The sequence below is a fragment of the Molothrus ater genome, chromosome 5, assembly GCF_012460135.2.
Source record: "Molothrus ater isolate BHLD 08-10-18 breed brown headed cowbird chromosome 5, BPBGC_Mater_1.1, whole genome shotgun sequence".
Lineage (NCBI taxonomy): Eukaryota > Metazoa > Chordata > Aves > Passeriformes > Icteridae > Molothrus > Molothrus ater.
In genome coordinates this window covers 20,120,939-20,135,589 of record NC_050482.2, presented here as the reverse complement: position 1 = coordinate 20,135,589, position 14,651 = coordinate 20,120,939, and the positions used below count along the sequence as shown (strand labels likewise).

General features: G+C 42.0%; 1 protein-coding gene across 5 annotated transcripts in view; it reads left to right on the top strand.

The window, feature by feature from the left end:
* Positions 1-929: 929 nt before the first annotated feature.
* Positions 930-14,651, top strand: part of MAPK12 (mitogen-activated protein kinase 12) — a 33,956-nt gene continuing 20,234 nt past the window's right edge. For 4 of the 5 annotated variants that reach the window (XM_036400817.2, XM_036400815.2, XM_036400818.2 and 1 more), the window contains exons 1-4: positions 930-1,110; positions 1,803-1,932; positions 12,260-12,318; positions 13,624-13,735. In XM_036400817.2, coding sequence (XP_036256710.1) covers positions 995-1,110; positions 1,803-1,932; positions 12,260-12,318; positions 13,624-13,735 — 417 coding nt within the window. In that variant the 5' untranslated portion in view covers positions 930-994. The remainder of the gene's footprint in view (positions 1,111-1,802; positions 1,933-12,259; positions 12,319-13,623; positions 13,736-14,651) is intronic. The other variant, XM_036400816.1, reaches the window with a different exon arrangement.

Genomic DNA, 14,651 nt, shown 5'->3' with positions numbered 1-14,651 from the left:
TAGTTTCTCATGATTCTTCTTATGATTATACAATAATTATATTTAATTACTAAACAAACATCACATCTAACGATTATATCATTTATCATACTGCTTACACAGGTGCAATGATCTGGCAAAACACAAAGCCTAACATTTTCAGAGTCTATCTTTAACATTTTCCAGGGCCCCACTATCAGGAACACATAAAACATATTTTAAACCAGGTCTTTGCCTTATACGTGTTGCTGGCCCAGGCCTATTTACTATAGATCTACTGAGAGGGTTGCTCTTGTCCATACTCCAGCACTGCAATCATTTCAAGCCACTGCTGCAACAGTTCCATTCCACTTCACTTCAGTCATGCACAAGACCACTTGCTCTGAGCACCTGAACCAAGTGTGGGTTGGTTCTTTATTTAACTCTATGAAATATTGTTGTAACTTGTGGTCTGAGCCTGGAACGATCTGGGGACCCCAGCTGTTCACCGCAGGGCAGAGGCCATACAAAAGCTCACGTTTGGACTCCCAGCTCTGCCAGCTGCAGCCTCTCGTGCTTTTTAACACGTCGATGCAGCAGCCGATGGCACCTCACCGGAACCTGAGCACAAAGGCAAAACAGGTCCTGCATTAGGGGGACCCGCGGCGGGGAAGAGCCGGCCGGGAGGGGTTTGGTCCGCACTGCAAGGGCTCGCTCGGACAGCGAGAGCCTCGGCACCTGCTTCCCTGGCCGGGCGCGCTCCGCCGCCGCCGGGACACCGCGCCCTTCGCGCCCCGGCCTCGGCTGCCGGGCTGGGGGGAGAGGCAGGGCGCTGCCGGGCCGGTGTGGATGCCGGTGCCGGTCCCCGGGGTGAGCCCCGGCGGCGGGCGGTGCTGCCGGCGGGGCTGCGCGGGGCGGGCGCGGGCGGCGCCGCTCGCTGAGGCCCGGCCCCTCAGCGCAGCCCGGCTCGGCGGCGCCGGCCGCTCCCCCGGCCCGGGCTCTTTGTCGGCGCGAGCCGGCGGGGGTCGGCAGCGCCATGTCCTCCCCCAAGAATGGCTTCTACCGGCAGGAGATCACCAAGACCCTCTGGGAAGTGCGGGACCGCTACCGGGACCTGCAGCCGGTGGGGTCCGGCGCCTACGGAGCCGTGTGGTGAGCGGGGCGGCGGGGGCGGGTGACGGAGGCGGCGGCCTCTGTCCCGGCCCGGGGGATGCAGCCGGGGCCAGCCCTCTGGCGCGTTGCTCCGTGCCAACTTTTCCCGGTTGTTGTCCGGACCCGGGCTGGCCCCGCCCGGTGCCGCCGGCCCCGCGGGTGCAGAGGGGCGGCCCCGCTGTTCACCTGGCCGCCCCGGGCCGGGCTGCTCGGCCGGGGGAATCCGACCCGGGCGCCTTCCGTCCCTGGAGCGAGCAGAGCCCGGAGCGCTGCCCCAGCCCTGCCCGGGAGCGCTGCCCGCCGCTGCCGAGCCCGGCCCGCGGCACCCCGGAGCGGCAGCGTCCCTGAAGCCCAGGGTGTTTTAGCGGTTGGGGCGGGCCCCTCGGTTTGGCTCTGCGTTGGTGGTGGGCTTGGGTGTTTAGTGGGATTTTTTTGTCTTATTTTTAGTTCGGGAATTATTTTTTTTTTCCCACTCCGCAGATGTTCCTCTTTAAAGCTTTTGATAACTGTCTACAATTCATCACAGAGCCTGGCAGGCTTTTAAAGGAACGAAGTGAGATGGCTGCTGGCAGAGATGCTCTGGGGCGGTGGTCTCCCCCCGAGGGCCCGGCAGCGTGGGGCAGGATGCAGCCGCTGGGGTTTGCAGACTTGCTTCGGTCCTTGCTCACCGAACTCTTTCTTTTCCCTTAAAGCTCAGCTGTCGATGGAAGAAGTGGTACCAAAGTGGCCATTAAGAAATTGTACCGCCCGTTTCAGTCTGAGCTCTTTGCCAAACGAGCTTACCGAGAGCTGCGTCTCCTGAAACACATGAAGCATGAAAACGTGAGTTGAGTCATTAGCTCAAAACCACACCTTAGGCACTTTAAATCAAAAAAATGTATGTATATTTGGACAAGGCAGATGTGTAGCTGAATGGAATTCTGAAATCTTTCAGCCTGTTTTTTTGTCTGCCTGACCTACAAACATCAGTTCACACAAACTAGAATATCCTGTGGGAAACACCACTTAATTTCCACGTAGGAAAAATTGGGTGGGGAAGGTTAGGACCACAGTGCAATTTGCTCAGTGCTAGTGAGAGGGATTAAAGACCAGAAATTACAGACTCCATTGCTATGTTCCTGTGAGTTGCAGGAGAATACAGAGCACAGGCCTGTGGGTCTTAGGTGCCAGCATCTTTTTTTTTGTTTGTTTTTGGTGTTTTTTTTTTTTGTTTCCCTGAGCTTGCATGAAGATGCACACATGCATATCTTTGAGGAGGGGTTAGCATTTTTCTCCATTTTTATTGTTCATGAAGCATTTGAACCTTTCAGGCTGATATTAATGGGAAACAGAAAAAGTCCACAAATGACTAAACAAATTGCTTTACGGTGAGCAGAGAATAAGGTAATAGAATTCTGCACATGATTCCCATATAATGTGAAAGAACAGCTGTAGAAAGAAGTGTTGAAAGTGTGATTGAGAGAAAGATTCATGGTCCCAATACTGTTTAGGAGTTCAGGAAAAAATAAAGAAGAAGTTTGTGCAAAACCAGTTGTTATGGAGACTTAAAGCATGGATACCAGGTGAGAAGAGTCCCAGGGTGGGCTTGGAGGGTTACAGTAGTATTTTTAAGTGCTGTTCATGAAGAATGCATATGAGAAAAAACACCTTATCATTTGGAGGGAGTTGTTAAAATTATGCATAAGAGCATAGTTTAAAATGTTAATTGATGTGGAAGATTAGACTATACCTCCATTCAGAGGGCCTTCACAAAAAAACTGAGAGATCAAAAGCAAGGATGAGAGAAAGTGGTAATAACAATAATTAGTCATTGCCATTTAACATTATAATAATAATATTGTGAGTACCAACTAGGTTTGTTTGAAGAATAATTTGTGGGCTGTCCTGACAATCCAGAAGGAGAAAGAACTTTTTCTAGGCTTAAGAAACTGTCTACTTGTTTTAATCTAAATCTTTTAGTCTGATTACTTCAAAGTAACTGCCTCATAACCACTGCTGCATATGTTTAAGAGTTAATGTTTGCAGGAAACTTCTGTGTATGGTCTTTAATACTCTCAGCGTTTTCTTTACTGAACATTTGGGAGCAGAGCAGCCTGTGCAGTTGCCAAGCTCCTAACTGTGTCCAGAATTTTGAGATTATTTTTCTTCCATTTCCCAGAATAATCTGTTAGGTAGCATTTTCCACTCATAGCAGGTTTTATGCAGTGTAAGCCCTTTGGAACAATACTCTAGAACTCCACTGTGGGCTCAATTGGTAATTAAAGAGTCCAGAGGAAAATGCTCACTGGGGAACCTGAGCACAATCTGTACAAGTTACAAATCAATATATATGAAGGAAGGGAATGATTTACAATCTTAGGAAACAGTTTGGGCCGCAGAAAGAAGCAGTTTATGTACTAAGGAAAAGTTTTAACATGAATTGTTAAAATCATCTATTCATTAGAGAACAAAGACTGAATAAATGATGCTGCAGGGGTTGGAAGCAGAAACTGACTGTTCCAGCCATCTGTGATGAGACTGGCAGTGCAGCCATCAAGTCAATTCCTATCTGCCACCCCAGACTCACTCCCTTTTGTCAGTCATATTGGCCGTGGTGAATTAGAAGCAGCAGCAATGCCTTTAGGATTTTCAGTTCTTGAACTGATCTCAAAGGTACTCCTTTAGCTGCTTCACCCATCCAAAATTAAACCAGAATGGCAGTATTGCTCCTCAGCATGATTTTCTACCTGACCCCTTGGACCCACAACCATTCTGTCAAAGAGCTTCTTTTTGCATATTTCGTAGAAACATAGAACCACAGAATGGCTTGCATCGAAAAGGATATGAAAAATCATCTAGTTCCAACCCTTCTGCAGTGGGCAGGGACACCTTTCACTAAACCAGGTTGCTCAAAACCCCATCCAATCTGACCTTGAACACTTCCAGGGATGTCCACAACTTCAATGGGCAACCTGTTCCAGAGTCTCACCACCCTCTCAGGAAACACTTTCTTCTGTTTATTTGATAGTTAAAATTGCATCCAAATCACTCTTCTTACCTGTTTTTATTTCAAAATTACTTCTGTGACCACAAGGAATTTGATGTTGGCTTTTATGGAAAGGCGTGATGTTTTATTTGTTTCACTCTGATTACCTCTCAGTGGACCATCTCTGCCCCTCAGAGAGTTTTCAGGGAATTCTTGTGTTAAGCATGCAGCAATACATTATCACAGTTTATTTAACCTTATGCTGTATTCAGAATGATGGAAGAAATTATAATGGTCTGACACATTGTGTTAAAAATAGCAGCTCTGATCTTCCATTAAGATAGCAGAAGATCCCATTAAACCTGTGTTTCATGGATATAATTCATCAGCATGTCAGTGAAGAAAATGGAGGAAAACTACTGCTTAATACCCTAGACGACCTCCATTATATCCCCTTTGAGGAATATGCTCAAATTTTTTATGCAGAATGGTTGTAGGATGACCAGAAGTCCTGCAAAAGCAAATACAGGAGTAATTATACCAAATTTTATTGGATTTGTATTTTACTTTGTAGGGACACTAAGTCACAGGTCAATTTGCTTGTCTATTTAGGCATTTTCAGGAGGAGGTGGCTGGTTGCACCATCTTTCATTAGACCTTTGCTCTCCCTAAAGTCTCTCAAGTAAATGTAGTGAGGCATATTTCTGCATAGACCATGTAGTGAGGAATGTTCCTGTGTAAACCATGCAGACTTGATCACATGGGGCTTCTCATCAGCCCTTTGCAAACAAATCCAAAGGAGTGTTGAGAGCCAAGGGACAGAGGCTGTGAGTGAAGGGGATGAGACTTTTCTGTGAGAGGTAAATCAGTCTTTAATGGCGCTGGTATGCTTTTTTTTTTTTTTGGGTAGGCCTTTTAATTTGAGAGGGCACAGGATGTTTCCCAAACTTCATAAGCTGTTTCTACTACCAAAAAAACAGTCTAACACTGATAAATTCCTAAGACATTTCCAGAAAGAAAAGTTTGTTTCCAGTGGGATAAGCTGCTGGATCACTCTGTAGCTGTATAAATAGCTGGCATGTGGAAGGGCATGGTATGGAAATGAGGAATAACCACAGCTAAGGCAGAATGAAGAAAGCTCTTCTTGGGGCTGTTTTTCTCCTTCATTTAATCATGCTAGTTTGTAGTATTCCTCCCCATACAGCCTTACCAGCTCTTGATTATTTCTTTCACATCTGCTGAATCTTGTACAGAGGAACAGTCTTTTTACCTTTAGGAAATATTTTTCAGTAGTGCTGCTTCTGTTCCATGTTTCTGTCCATTTTGAGTTCATTTGAAATGAGGACCATTAAAATTTACCTATTATGGCTCTGGCTTGAAACCAAAAGCAGTGAAAATATGGCCAGTGTGCTAACTTTGCCCTGGCTTTAGCTCTCAAACATTTGCATAGCTCTGTATTTGTGTATTCTTCTGCAGTTAATGGAGATGTCTGTGTATGCAGAGTGAAACCCAGACAAGTAAGTGGAGGTGCAGAACCTTTAGTTTCTTTTGGCAAATAACTCAGATTTTCTTGTATGTTTGGATTGTGATACCTTGATACTGCTTTTGTTGAAACAAGTGCACAGTTGTTTGCAGTGCTCCAGCCCTGGTGCTCTCCTCACCTCCAGTTTGTTAAGAGGAATTTTCAAGCAGGAGTGCAGAATAGCTGGCAAGGGGACATGGCACTGGAGAGAGGAAGAGAAGAGCAATGGCTTATGCTGGTGGCTCATGTCAGAGCAGAGTCTGGATTTTATCAGTGTGGTGTTTGTACATGTGTATCTACCTGTGTGTACATATATTCACCCATATTGAATTCTGACACAGTTCTACCAGTTAGTCTGAATGTGTTTCTGGAGTAACATTTCTGACAAATGCCCATTAAACATTTCATGGGTCAGTTAATATTCTACAGATGTTTTCCCTTCCTGGAAACTCTGTATGTAAGAGGCCAGTGCAGTATTTGTTTAAAGGTACTCTGTATTATGTTCTCATTCATTGCTCAGGGTGGAAATTATTCTCTGGTGTATTCCCACATCTGAAGACCAATGTGTGTTTTACATTACGAGAAGCATGTAGCTTTTTTTTCCCCTTTGGAAGGAATTGGATATCCAACAGACACCAAATTATCTGTCTCTCTACAATTATATTTCTGAGGATGATCCACTTTGGTTGGCTGCTTTTTAATTCTGTTTTCTTTTTGATTTAAAAAAAATGTTGAGCTTTTTATTTTCACCTACAGAGTGTCAACCAGGGAAGGAATTAGTTCCAGAGAAAATAGTTAGTCACACTGTGTTCTTGCCTGAGAAAAATCTTAAATCTGTCACCTTTTGCAGTTCATCTAGCTTGACATGAGCAGTAGAAAGCAGCAGCATCTGCAATGTACAAAATCAGACCAACAAGGGAGTTGTAGATGAGTGATGCCTTAATGCATGAGAGTGTGCTCACTGTGTTAGAGGAGGTTTCCTGCAGCAAGTCCTGCAGGACTGCACCAGCTAAAAACTCACATTCTTTGGGTACATATATGCCAGTAAAGTGCATATATTTCCTATCTGGAAATGGCAAATCTCCATATTGGTCCTTATGAAAACAAAAACACAGTTATAACTGGACAGTTCATTGCTGTCAAAAATCTGAAAGGGAGAAACATTCCTACCTTTCTGCAAGCTGAAGGGTTAGCACATCTAGGGAGCTAGATGTGGATACTGGACACTAACAGGACACTGGATTAATTTTATTTTGGTACTCAGAAGTCAACAAATCAGCATAGGGATATCTGTTGTCTTTCTGCCTGTTTTCCTAACTTGACTAATAGGTGCTTTATGAAGGCTGGGCTGCAGCTGATAGCCATTTATTGACACCCAGCCTTGGGTACTGATAAAGCAGGCTGATGAGCTTATTCCATGAAATGAAAATAAGAAAAGCTGCACTGAAACCCAAACTTTCTCTTTTGATTGCCATCCAATCTTGAGATGAAGATGAGTCTGTCTGCAGGATTTGAATCTGTCCAGTGTTACATATGAGTCTTTTGAAGGAAGAGTGTGGTGATGCCCATGGGTATGGCTTGTGAGTGCCAATGTGCTGGCAGGAGAAAAGAAAGAGGTATCCAGGTGTCCCTCATCTCTGTGAGGAAGAAAGGTGACTGTGGTACAAGCCTTGGCATGAATAGTAAAGATTTTTAAAAGACTGAGAGTTTTTAGTGTAGTAAAAGGATGCCCATGATGAGAACAGCACAGGAACGTGAAGTTAATCCTGCAGAAAATTTATTGTGACATAATATGTAGTTCAGCAAGGCTCTCTCTTAAGAAATGTACTTACATGTTTAGCCTGAATGCTAAAACCACTCAACTTCACTGTGTTTTCATGCATAACATCTGCAAGAGAAAGCAGCACTTACTGTATGAGACACATAACCTACATTACTTATTAATTTATACTAGATTCTTTTGATGTACTGCTGCTTACATCAGAAACTGTCTTTTACAGAAATGAAATGGGTCAGTCCTTGAATAGAAGTAATCCAATGCAAAGTACAGGGGAAGGCAGAGGTAAGGAGCTATTCACCATTGTGCTCTGCTGTTGGAATAGTGTTTGGAAAAGAAGGCAGCTGAGAAGGGAAGGGCAGAAACCACCATACTAGTGTGAACCTGTTGTTTATTTGTTAACAACAGTAAAATTGGTGAGTGTGGTCAGGGGACACACACAGTAGGGTTAAGAAAGGCTGGAGATGCTGCTACCCACTCCCCAATGGCTTCAGAGTAAATATATTGGGGTGAAAGCATACCTTTGGAAAACAAGTTAGACCAGTAGATGGGTAGTTTTGTGGGTTTGCACTTCAGGAAGATGCAGCATCACTCTTATGAAGACAGGCTGGGAAGGTTGTTCTGCCTGGAGAAGAGAAGGCTCTGGAGGGACCTTAGAGCAGCTTTCCAGTACACAAAGAGGGCTACAAGAGAGATGGAGAGGAGCTTTTTATAAGTGCTTTTTATAAAACAGGACAAGGAACAATAGGTTAAACTGAAAGAGGGTAGATTTAGATTGGACATAAGGAAGAAATTCTTCACTTTGAGAGTCATGAGGCACTGGCACAGGGTGTTCAAAAAAGATGTGAATGTTTCATCCCTGGAAGTGTCCAAGGCTGGGTTGGATGGATCTTTGGGCAACCTGATCTGGTGGAAAGTGTACCTGCCCATGGTAGGGGTTTAGAACTACATGAGCTTAAAGGTCCCTTCCAAGCCAAACCAATCTGTAGTTCTGTGGAAGTGATGCAGTATTACACCCTGTCCTTGAGATAAAAGCTATTAAAGTACTTCAGTGCAGGCTGAGGAAATCTAGGTTATTTTTCAGTCAAATGTACAGTAGATACATTCTTTGTGGGAGAAATTGCCTCTTGGCAAGTTAGTTGGGGTAAAAATAAGACCCTGAAAAGGCAGCACTGCTGCTGATTTCCACAGATTCTTTTCATTGCCATTGCAGAGTGTACTGGATTCATTCCTCAGCTGAGCATCTAACTGATAGTGTCAGTAATTGTGGTGATTAACACCAAAATACATTTATAGAAGGTTTCACAGATATCTCTGGTACATTTCATATAGTCAACACTATGAAAAAATAAACTATTCTTGTGATTGTTTATGGTGGCTTACTTTAGTGCTGGAACATCATACAGTTCTTTACAAATACTGTCTTTAATTGAGAGGTTTCAAACAGAAACAGGATTTTCCATCATATTATAAAGGAGGAAGTTAACTACACTTTATTTGTTTCTTTTCCTTTACGTGAACAAGTAGCTGGAGTTGTATCTTCCTCGAAGGATTCATTTTATCACATATTTCCTTGTGCTTAATATAGCTGCAAAAACCTCTGGCCTAAATGGAAATATGAATGACTCTGCTCCAGTACAGGAAAATAATCACAACTATGTGAAAATAATCACAACCAAACCACAACTATTAAATAAAAATCACAGAGGAAAAGGAAATGGGTCCTTCACTTTATTTTAAAATTGACTCACTATTAGTATGTCTTACCATTTTGGACACTAACATGGATTTCAGGATTTTTAGAAAACCTGGTTTGTAAAGCAAGAGAAGTATTGTGAAATCCTTAGCATATTTAAAGAGTTTTCTGGTTCATTATTTAAAATTCCCTTCTTTGGGAGCTGGTAGCATTGGTCTTGGTGGCTTCATTCACTGTAGAGGATTTGCAGCAATGATTGGTTTGTTTCTGTAAGTTTGTAGCCTTTCCTCAGCAATAATGCACATCAGGCAGCATTAAGTACCAGGAGCTCTGTGTACTCAAATGGATACATTAGAATGTTAGTGAACTTCATTAGTGTGTTTTGGGGCTGGTCTGTTCTGCATGGAAACATGTTCTTCATGCTCCTGTGTTTCACAGGGGGTGCCTGATAATGCCTTGGTGCACAGATGCATGCAATAGAGCAGCCACATTATTTCATCCTCCTCTGTGTCCCTTCTTTTCATTGTGGTGTCCCAGTGTCTTTCACTGCTACATTCAGATGTGGTGGGATTTATTTTCTTATGGTTCTTGCTTAGGTGTATGAGGGCATGGAAATACTTGCTAAGAAGAACAAGCAAGACTTTTGAGAACATGGAGCTTAATAAGGGAAGATGCATATTAAATGAGATTACTGCTAAAATGTTAACTTCCTTCTTCATATATTGTACATCTGAAGAGAGCACACAACTTTTCTGGTTGTGTGTTTGCATACACACACTGCCTTAGGAAATGTCTGTAGAGCTGCATTATGCTCCACTGTTGCGAAATATGTCTTTGTAATCCCGTCCTCCTCCTTTCTCTCACTACCTCCACAGAGAAAAGAAAAACCTTATGTAAAACTGTCATAAAAAAGAAAATTCTTATTGTAATGTTAGCACTAGCGGTATTACTTCAAATAATAACCACATCCTCTGTGGGTTTAATTATTATTTTATAGTAGTTATTCTTCTTTAATTAGTTTCATATAACAGTCCCAAGTAAATATTATTAGTGACTTTTTTTTCAAAAATATATGTGGCTACAGAGAAAGGGAGTTATAATTTTCTGCCTTCATCTTTATTAGTTTTTCTATCTTCTTCATCATTTTGACAATATCCAGTCTAACTGTAGTAGTCTGCCCTTAATGTGGAAAGACCAAAAATGTGTGCAATAAGGATTTCATCATGGTTGGGCATTTAAAGCTTTAAATAAAGGAAGGTGTCCTTTTCTTGCATTTCCCCCCTGCATTTCTGCTCATGCTTCTCTTTATTTTTACTTTTTTAAGAAGATGTCTGATTTGGATGACAGTTCTTTGTGTATGACATAATGTCTGTATGGCCACAAAGATAGGGTTGAACAAGGTTATAAAGCTTATTAGTCTTTTAGCTTGCTTCTGGCAAAGTCCTGCATAGCCTCATGTTGCTAAGAGCATGTCCTGGTTTAGGGCAAATTTGGTAGAGAATCTCCAAGGGGGGCCCCTCTAGAAAGCAAACCCACACGGCCCCTCCCTCCAGCCGGTTCGGGAAGAATTCCTCGGAGAGGAGTGGAAAGAACCTGTTTATTTAACAGGCACAGCACCCCCAGCACACAGAATGAACAATACCAGATGACACCGCTCTGACAAAGCTGACAAATTCAGAAAGTCTCTCTCGGGGGTGGTCGCTCTGTTCTCAGTCCCTCTGGTGCTGGGGCAGCTGCTGCAGCCACAAGGTGCAAACTCTCGGTGTTCCCAGGTCCCAGTCTGGAGCAGGTTCGAGATGGTCGCAAAAAAGGAAAGGAGAAACAGTCCAGGAAGAAATTTGGACTGTTTAGCTAACCTAGCTAATGAGCAGGAGCAAAAGCAAGCAGAAGCAAAGCAGAAGCAAGAGCGAGAGAGAGAGAGTGAAGCAAAAAGCAAAAGCAAAAAAGCAAAAGCAGCACTAAGTACTGCCCATCTCTGTGTCCCACCAGGCTGATAAGAACACCCAAACAAAACTTTCACTCTTCAGAGCCAGTCTCAAAGGCACAGAACATAATAGCCAGCATAAACAGAACACATGAATGGGGATACAAGCATCATAACGTCACCCTAGGATAGAGCAGCAAAGTTGTGGGTTCAGTCCCCACACAGGCCATTTCACCTAAGAGTTGTACTCAGTGATCTGTGTGGGTTCCTTCCAGCTCAGAATATTTTGTGATTCTGTGACATAGCAACCTGCACCTGGGAAACACCACAAGCACTCTGAGGCTTGGGAGTCTTCCTCTGAACAGACAGAAATGGTCATGAATTAGCAGCAGAGGTAGAAAAGAAGCAGCTCTAAAAGCCTGTGTTATTTAGGCACTGCCTGGATTATGCAGCATCTAAAATCTGGCTTTAGATCACTGCAGCTACTTCTTTTTGAGCATTGAGTTCTGTGTATTTAATTTTCTGGTGTTCAGTGGTCTTGAAAGAAGCATTGATATTTAGTGTAGTGCACCCAGTCAGTTTGTGTAGTTCTCCCAAAACCTATACTAATAGGAAAAGCTGTGGTGGAAAATCCATTTTACTAGATTATTATTTGTCTGTTCAGTGATAGCATGCTTTTGTTTAACAAAAAAAAACTCTTTGGAGAACCTGAGGTATAAGCCATAGTAAATCATATAAAGTTCTTGATAATTTTTTCTCAATACAAACAGTTTCATTCTGATTTCTTCATTGTACTTCCAGGAAGCTATTGTAGTCTATGTACCTAAATTACCCTGTTACTGAAATTTGAAGATGTTTAAAGTGCACTTCATTGATAGGCAGCAGGCCCAGCTAGGTGGAGAGCACTTACAAGTGCTTCATATTATAGACTGATTTTTCTACTTTATTATCAGCATGTCAGTATTTAAAGTGATAAAATACTGTCTCCTCTTAACATAAAATTGTTAGCCTCTGAACTTTTAGTTCCAGTAGGTACTTCTTATATTTTTTTGTCACAGGGTAAAACTGTCATCTGAGTTATAAAATCTAACACATAACAAATCCTGTCACTACTTTAGGTATTCTTTCTGCCATGTTTATGCCTGTAGCTAATGTCTCAATATGTTTTGGATTATATTTTTTCACTTATTAGGTGATTTAGGCTTTATTGTGTCAAATCAGCCATTAATTTTTTTCTACTTTTTTCTTTTTTTTTTTTTTTTTAGGTCATTGGAATTTTGGATGTGTTCACACCAGATGTAACACTGGAGAAGTTTAATGACTTGTAAGTTCAAAGTTGTTAATTTTTGGAGCAGAGCATTGTTGCTTATGCGGGATGAAAGGTTGTTGCTTTTTAAATAGAGAATTTCAAAATTGTTGCTTCATGGACCTTTTTTCCTGAGTTTCATCTTAATATAACTCTTACATGCAGCTTTGGTGGGCTGGAGTTCTCAGATTGTCATTGGATCCAGTTTCCTGTCTTTCAGCCCTTAATAAATGGCAGTTTAGTGAATTCCCTAATCCACCTTACAAATAGTGATTTCTTACCCTAAGGCCCAGTTTGCTCAAATGGTAGGACAATTCTTAACCCAGTCCAGTAGGTTGGATGAAAGTTACCCCCACTATGTGGCATATCTCAGTGGGATCCATCCAAATTCAAGGATCAGTTAAAAGTGCTTGTGCTGCTGAATTTTTTGGTGTTTATCTGCATTGTGGTCTGTTGTGTCCCATTATTTTTTTCCCAGTCAGGGTCCAAACAGCACCTGATACAGGTTGTTTCTGCCACATCTCCCTGACCTTTGGTGGCATCTCAAACACAAGGTGTTTAACATGTCTGCTGTTTTACTTGTTTACTGCTACAATTCTGCTGAATTAGAGTTGCTAGAGACACAGTGCCCAGAAATCCTTTAGGGTTTAATGTAGGTTTCCTGTGTTAGTAGAACTGTTCTGGATTTCATTTGGTGTATCTATGTTTCCTAAACAACCTTGTGTATTTATATGTTAACAAAGAAAGCTATCTACAGAAAAATGTACAAAATGAAGTACAGAAAACATGGAGCATGTGTTCATATTGATTGTTGAGCCAAAATAAATGTTGTCCATATTGTCTATTGTGCTAGCATTTTACACAACTTATGTAATAGAGTGCACATGTACATGATGAGCATTGAAGCACTGTGTTTTAAATGAGACCCTAAAATCATCCTCCAGATTTTGCTAGTTCTGTGGCTGTGCTGCTCAGTCATGACTGTGAGATACATTGCCTTGCATGAATGTCTTAGTTTTTTTTTTTCAAAGCTGTCTTTGAAATATCATGAGGCTTTGGTTAGTTTCTTTCTAAGCTAGTTCTGATAACTAGCAAATTTCCATAAATAGTGATAAACTGGGTAATACCTCTTTAAGACAATCAGATAAAAACAGATAGGCTTGGAGGGTGGGAGGATGAATTGTTTGGTAAATGGAATGATCTATAATTAAATATTGTAATTGAACTATAACATACAATAATGCTTTACATAACAAAGTTAATCAAGGTAATCTGTTTGGTTTTCTTTCTTTTTTTTTTTTTTTTTTTTTGTTTTCTTTTAAGCTACCTCGTCATGCCATTTATGGGAACAGACTTAAGTAAGATAATGAAGCATGAGAAATTAACTGAAGATCGAATCCAGTTCCTGGTATATCAGATGTTGAAAGGCTTAAAGGTTTGCCAGTTGTACTACTATTTTGATTTCACAGTCTTTTTTCCCAGTAAACTGTTATGGAGAACTATAAGTACTTATAATTTAATAGCAGGATAAAATTTATCTCACCTAGTATAGTAAAAATTATATACTAAATTAAAATTATTATATTAATTTATTATAGAAAGTATAATTTTATAGCTGAAGAATCCTGTCTCTCTCAGTTTCTTGTCTTACATAAGGTGCTCCAGTCCCATAGTCATCATCATTAAGCTTCACTGGCTTTGCTTCAGTATCTCTCTTAAACTGAGAAGCCCATAGCTGAGCACAGCACTCCATGTGTGTCTCATGAGAGCTGAGAAAAGGTTAAGGATCATCTTCAAGGTGCTGGCAATCCTCTGCCCAATACATGAGGCTTTTGGTTGGCTTTGGTGCAAGGGCACAGGTCCTTTTCTGCCAAGCTGGTCAATCTCCAGCCTTGTCTGGTGCATGACATTATTCCCTCCCAGGATTTTGTGAACTTTGATGGGTTCCTGTCAGCCCATTTCCTTAGTTTGTGGAGGTCTCACTAAATGGCAGCACAATCATCTGGTGTGTTAACATTATTGTCAGTTCTGCATCATTTGCTGAGTTGCTGAGGGAGCCCTCTGTCTCATCATCCAGGTCAGTAATGAAAATGATAAACAGATCTGACTTCAGTACCATCCCTAAGGGGGACACTGCTGGTGATGGGCCTCCAGCTGGACTTCCTGCCACTGATCACAGCTGCTTGATCAAAGTTCAGTCAACGTTGATCCAGGCAGCTCAGTCACTGTCCATTAATCTTACTCCTACTTCCACTGTCTCTCAGGGTGTTATGAGAGCTTCAAAAGCCTTACAAGAGACAAGGTAAACAACACTGTCTGCCCTCCTGTCATCCACCAGTCCAGTTGTCTTA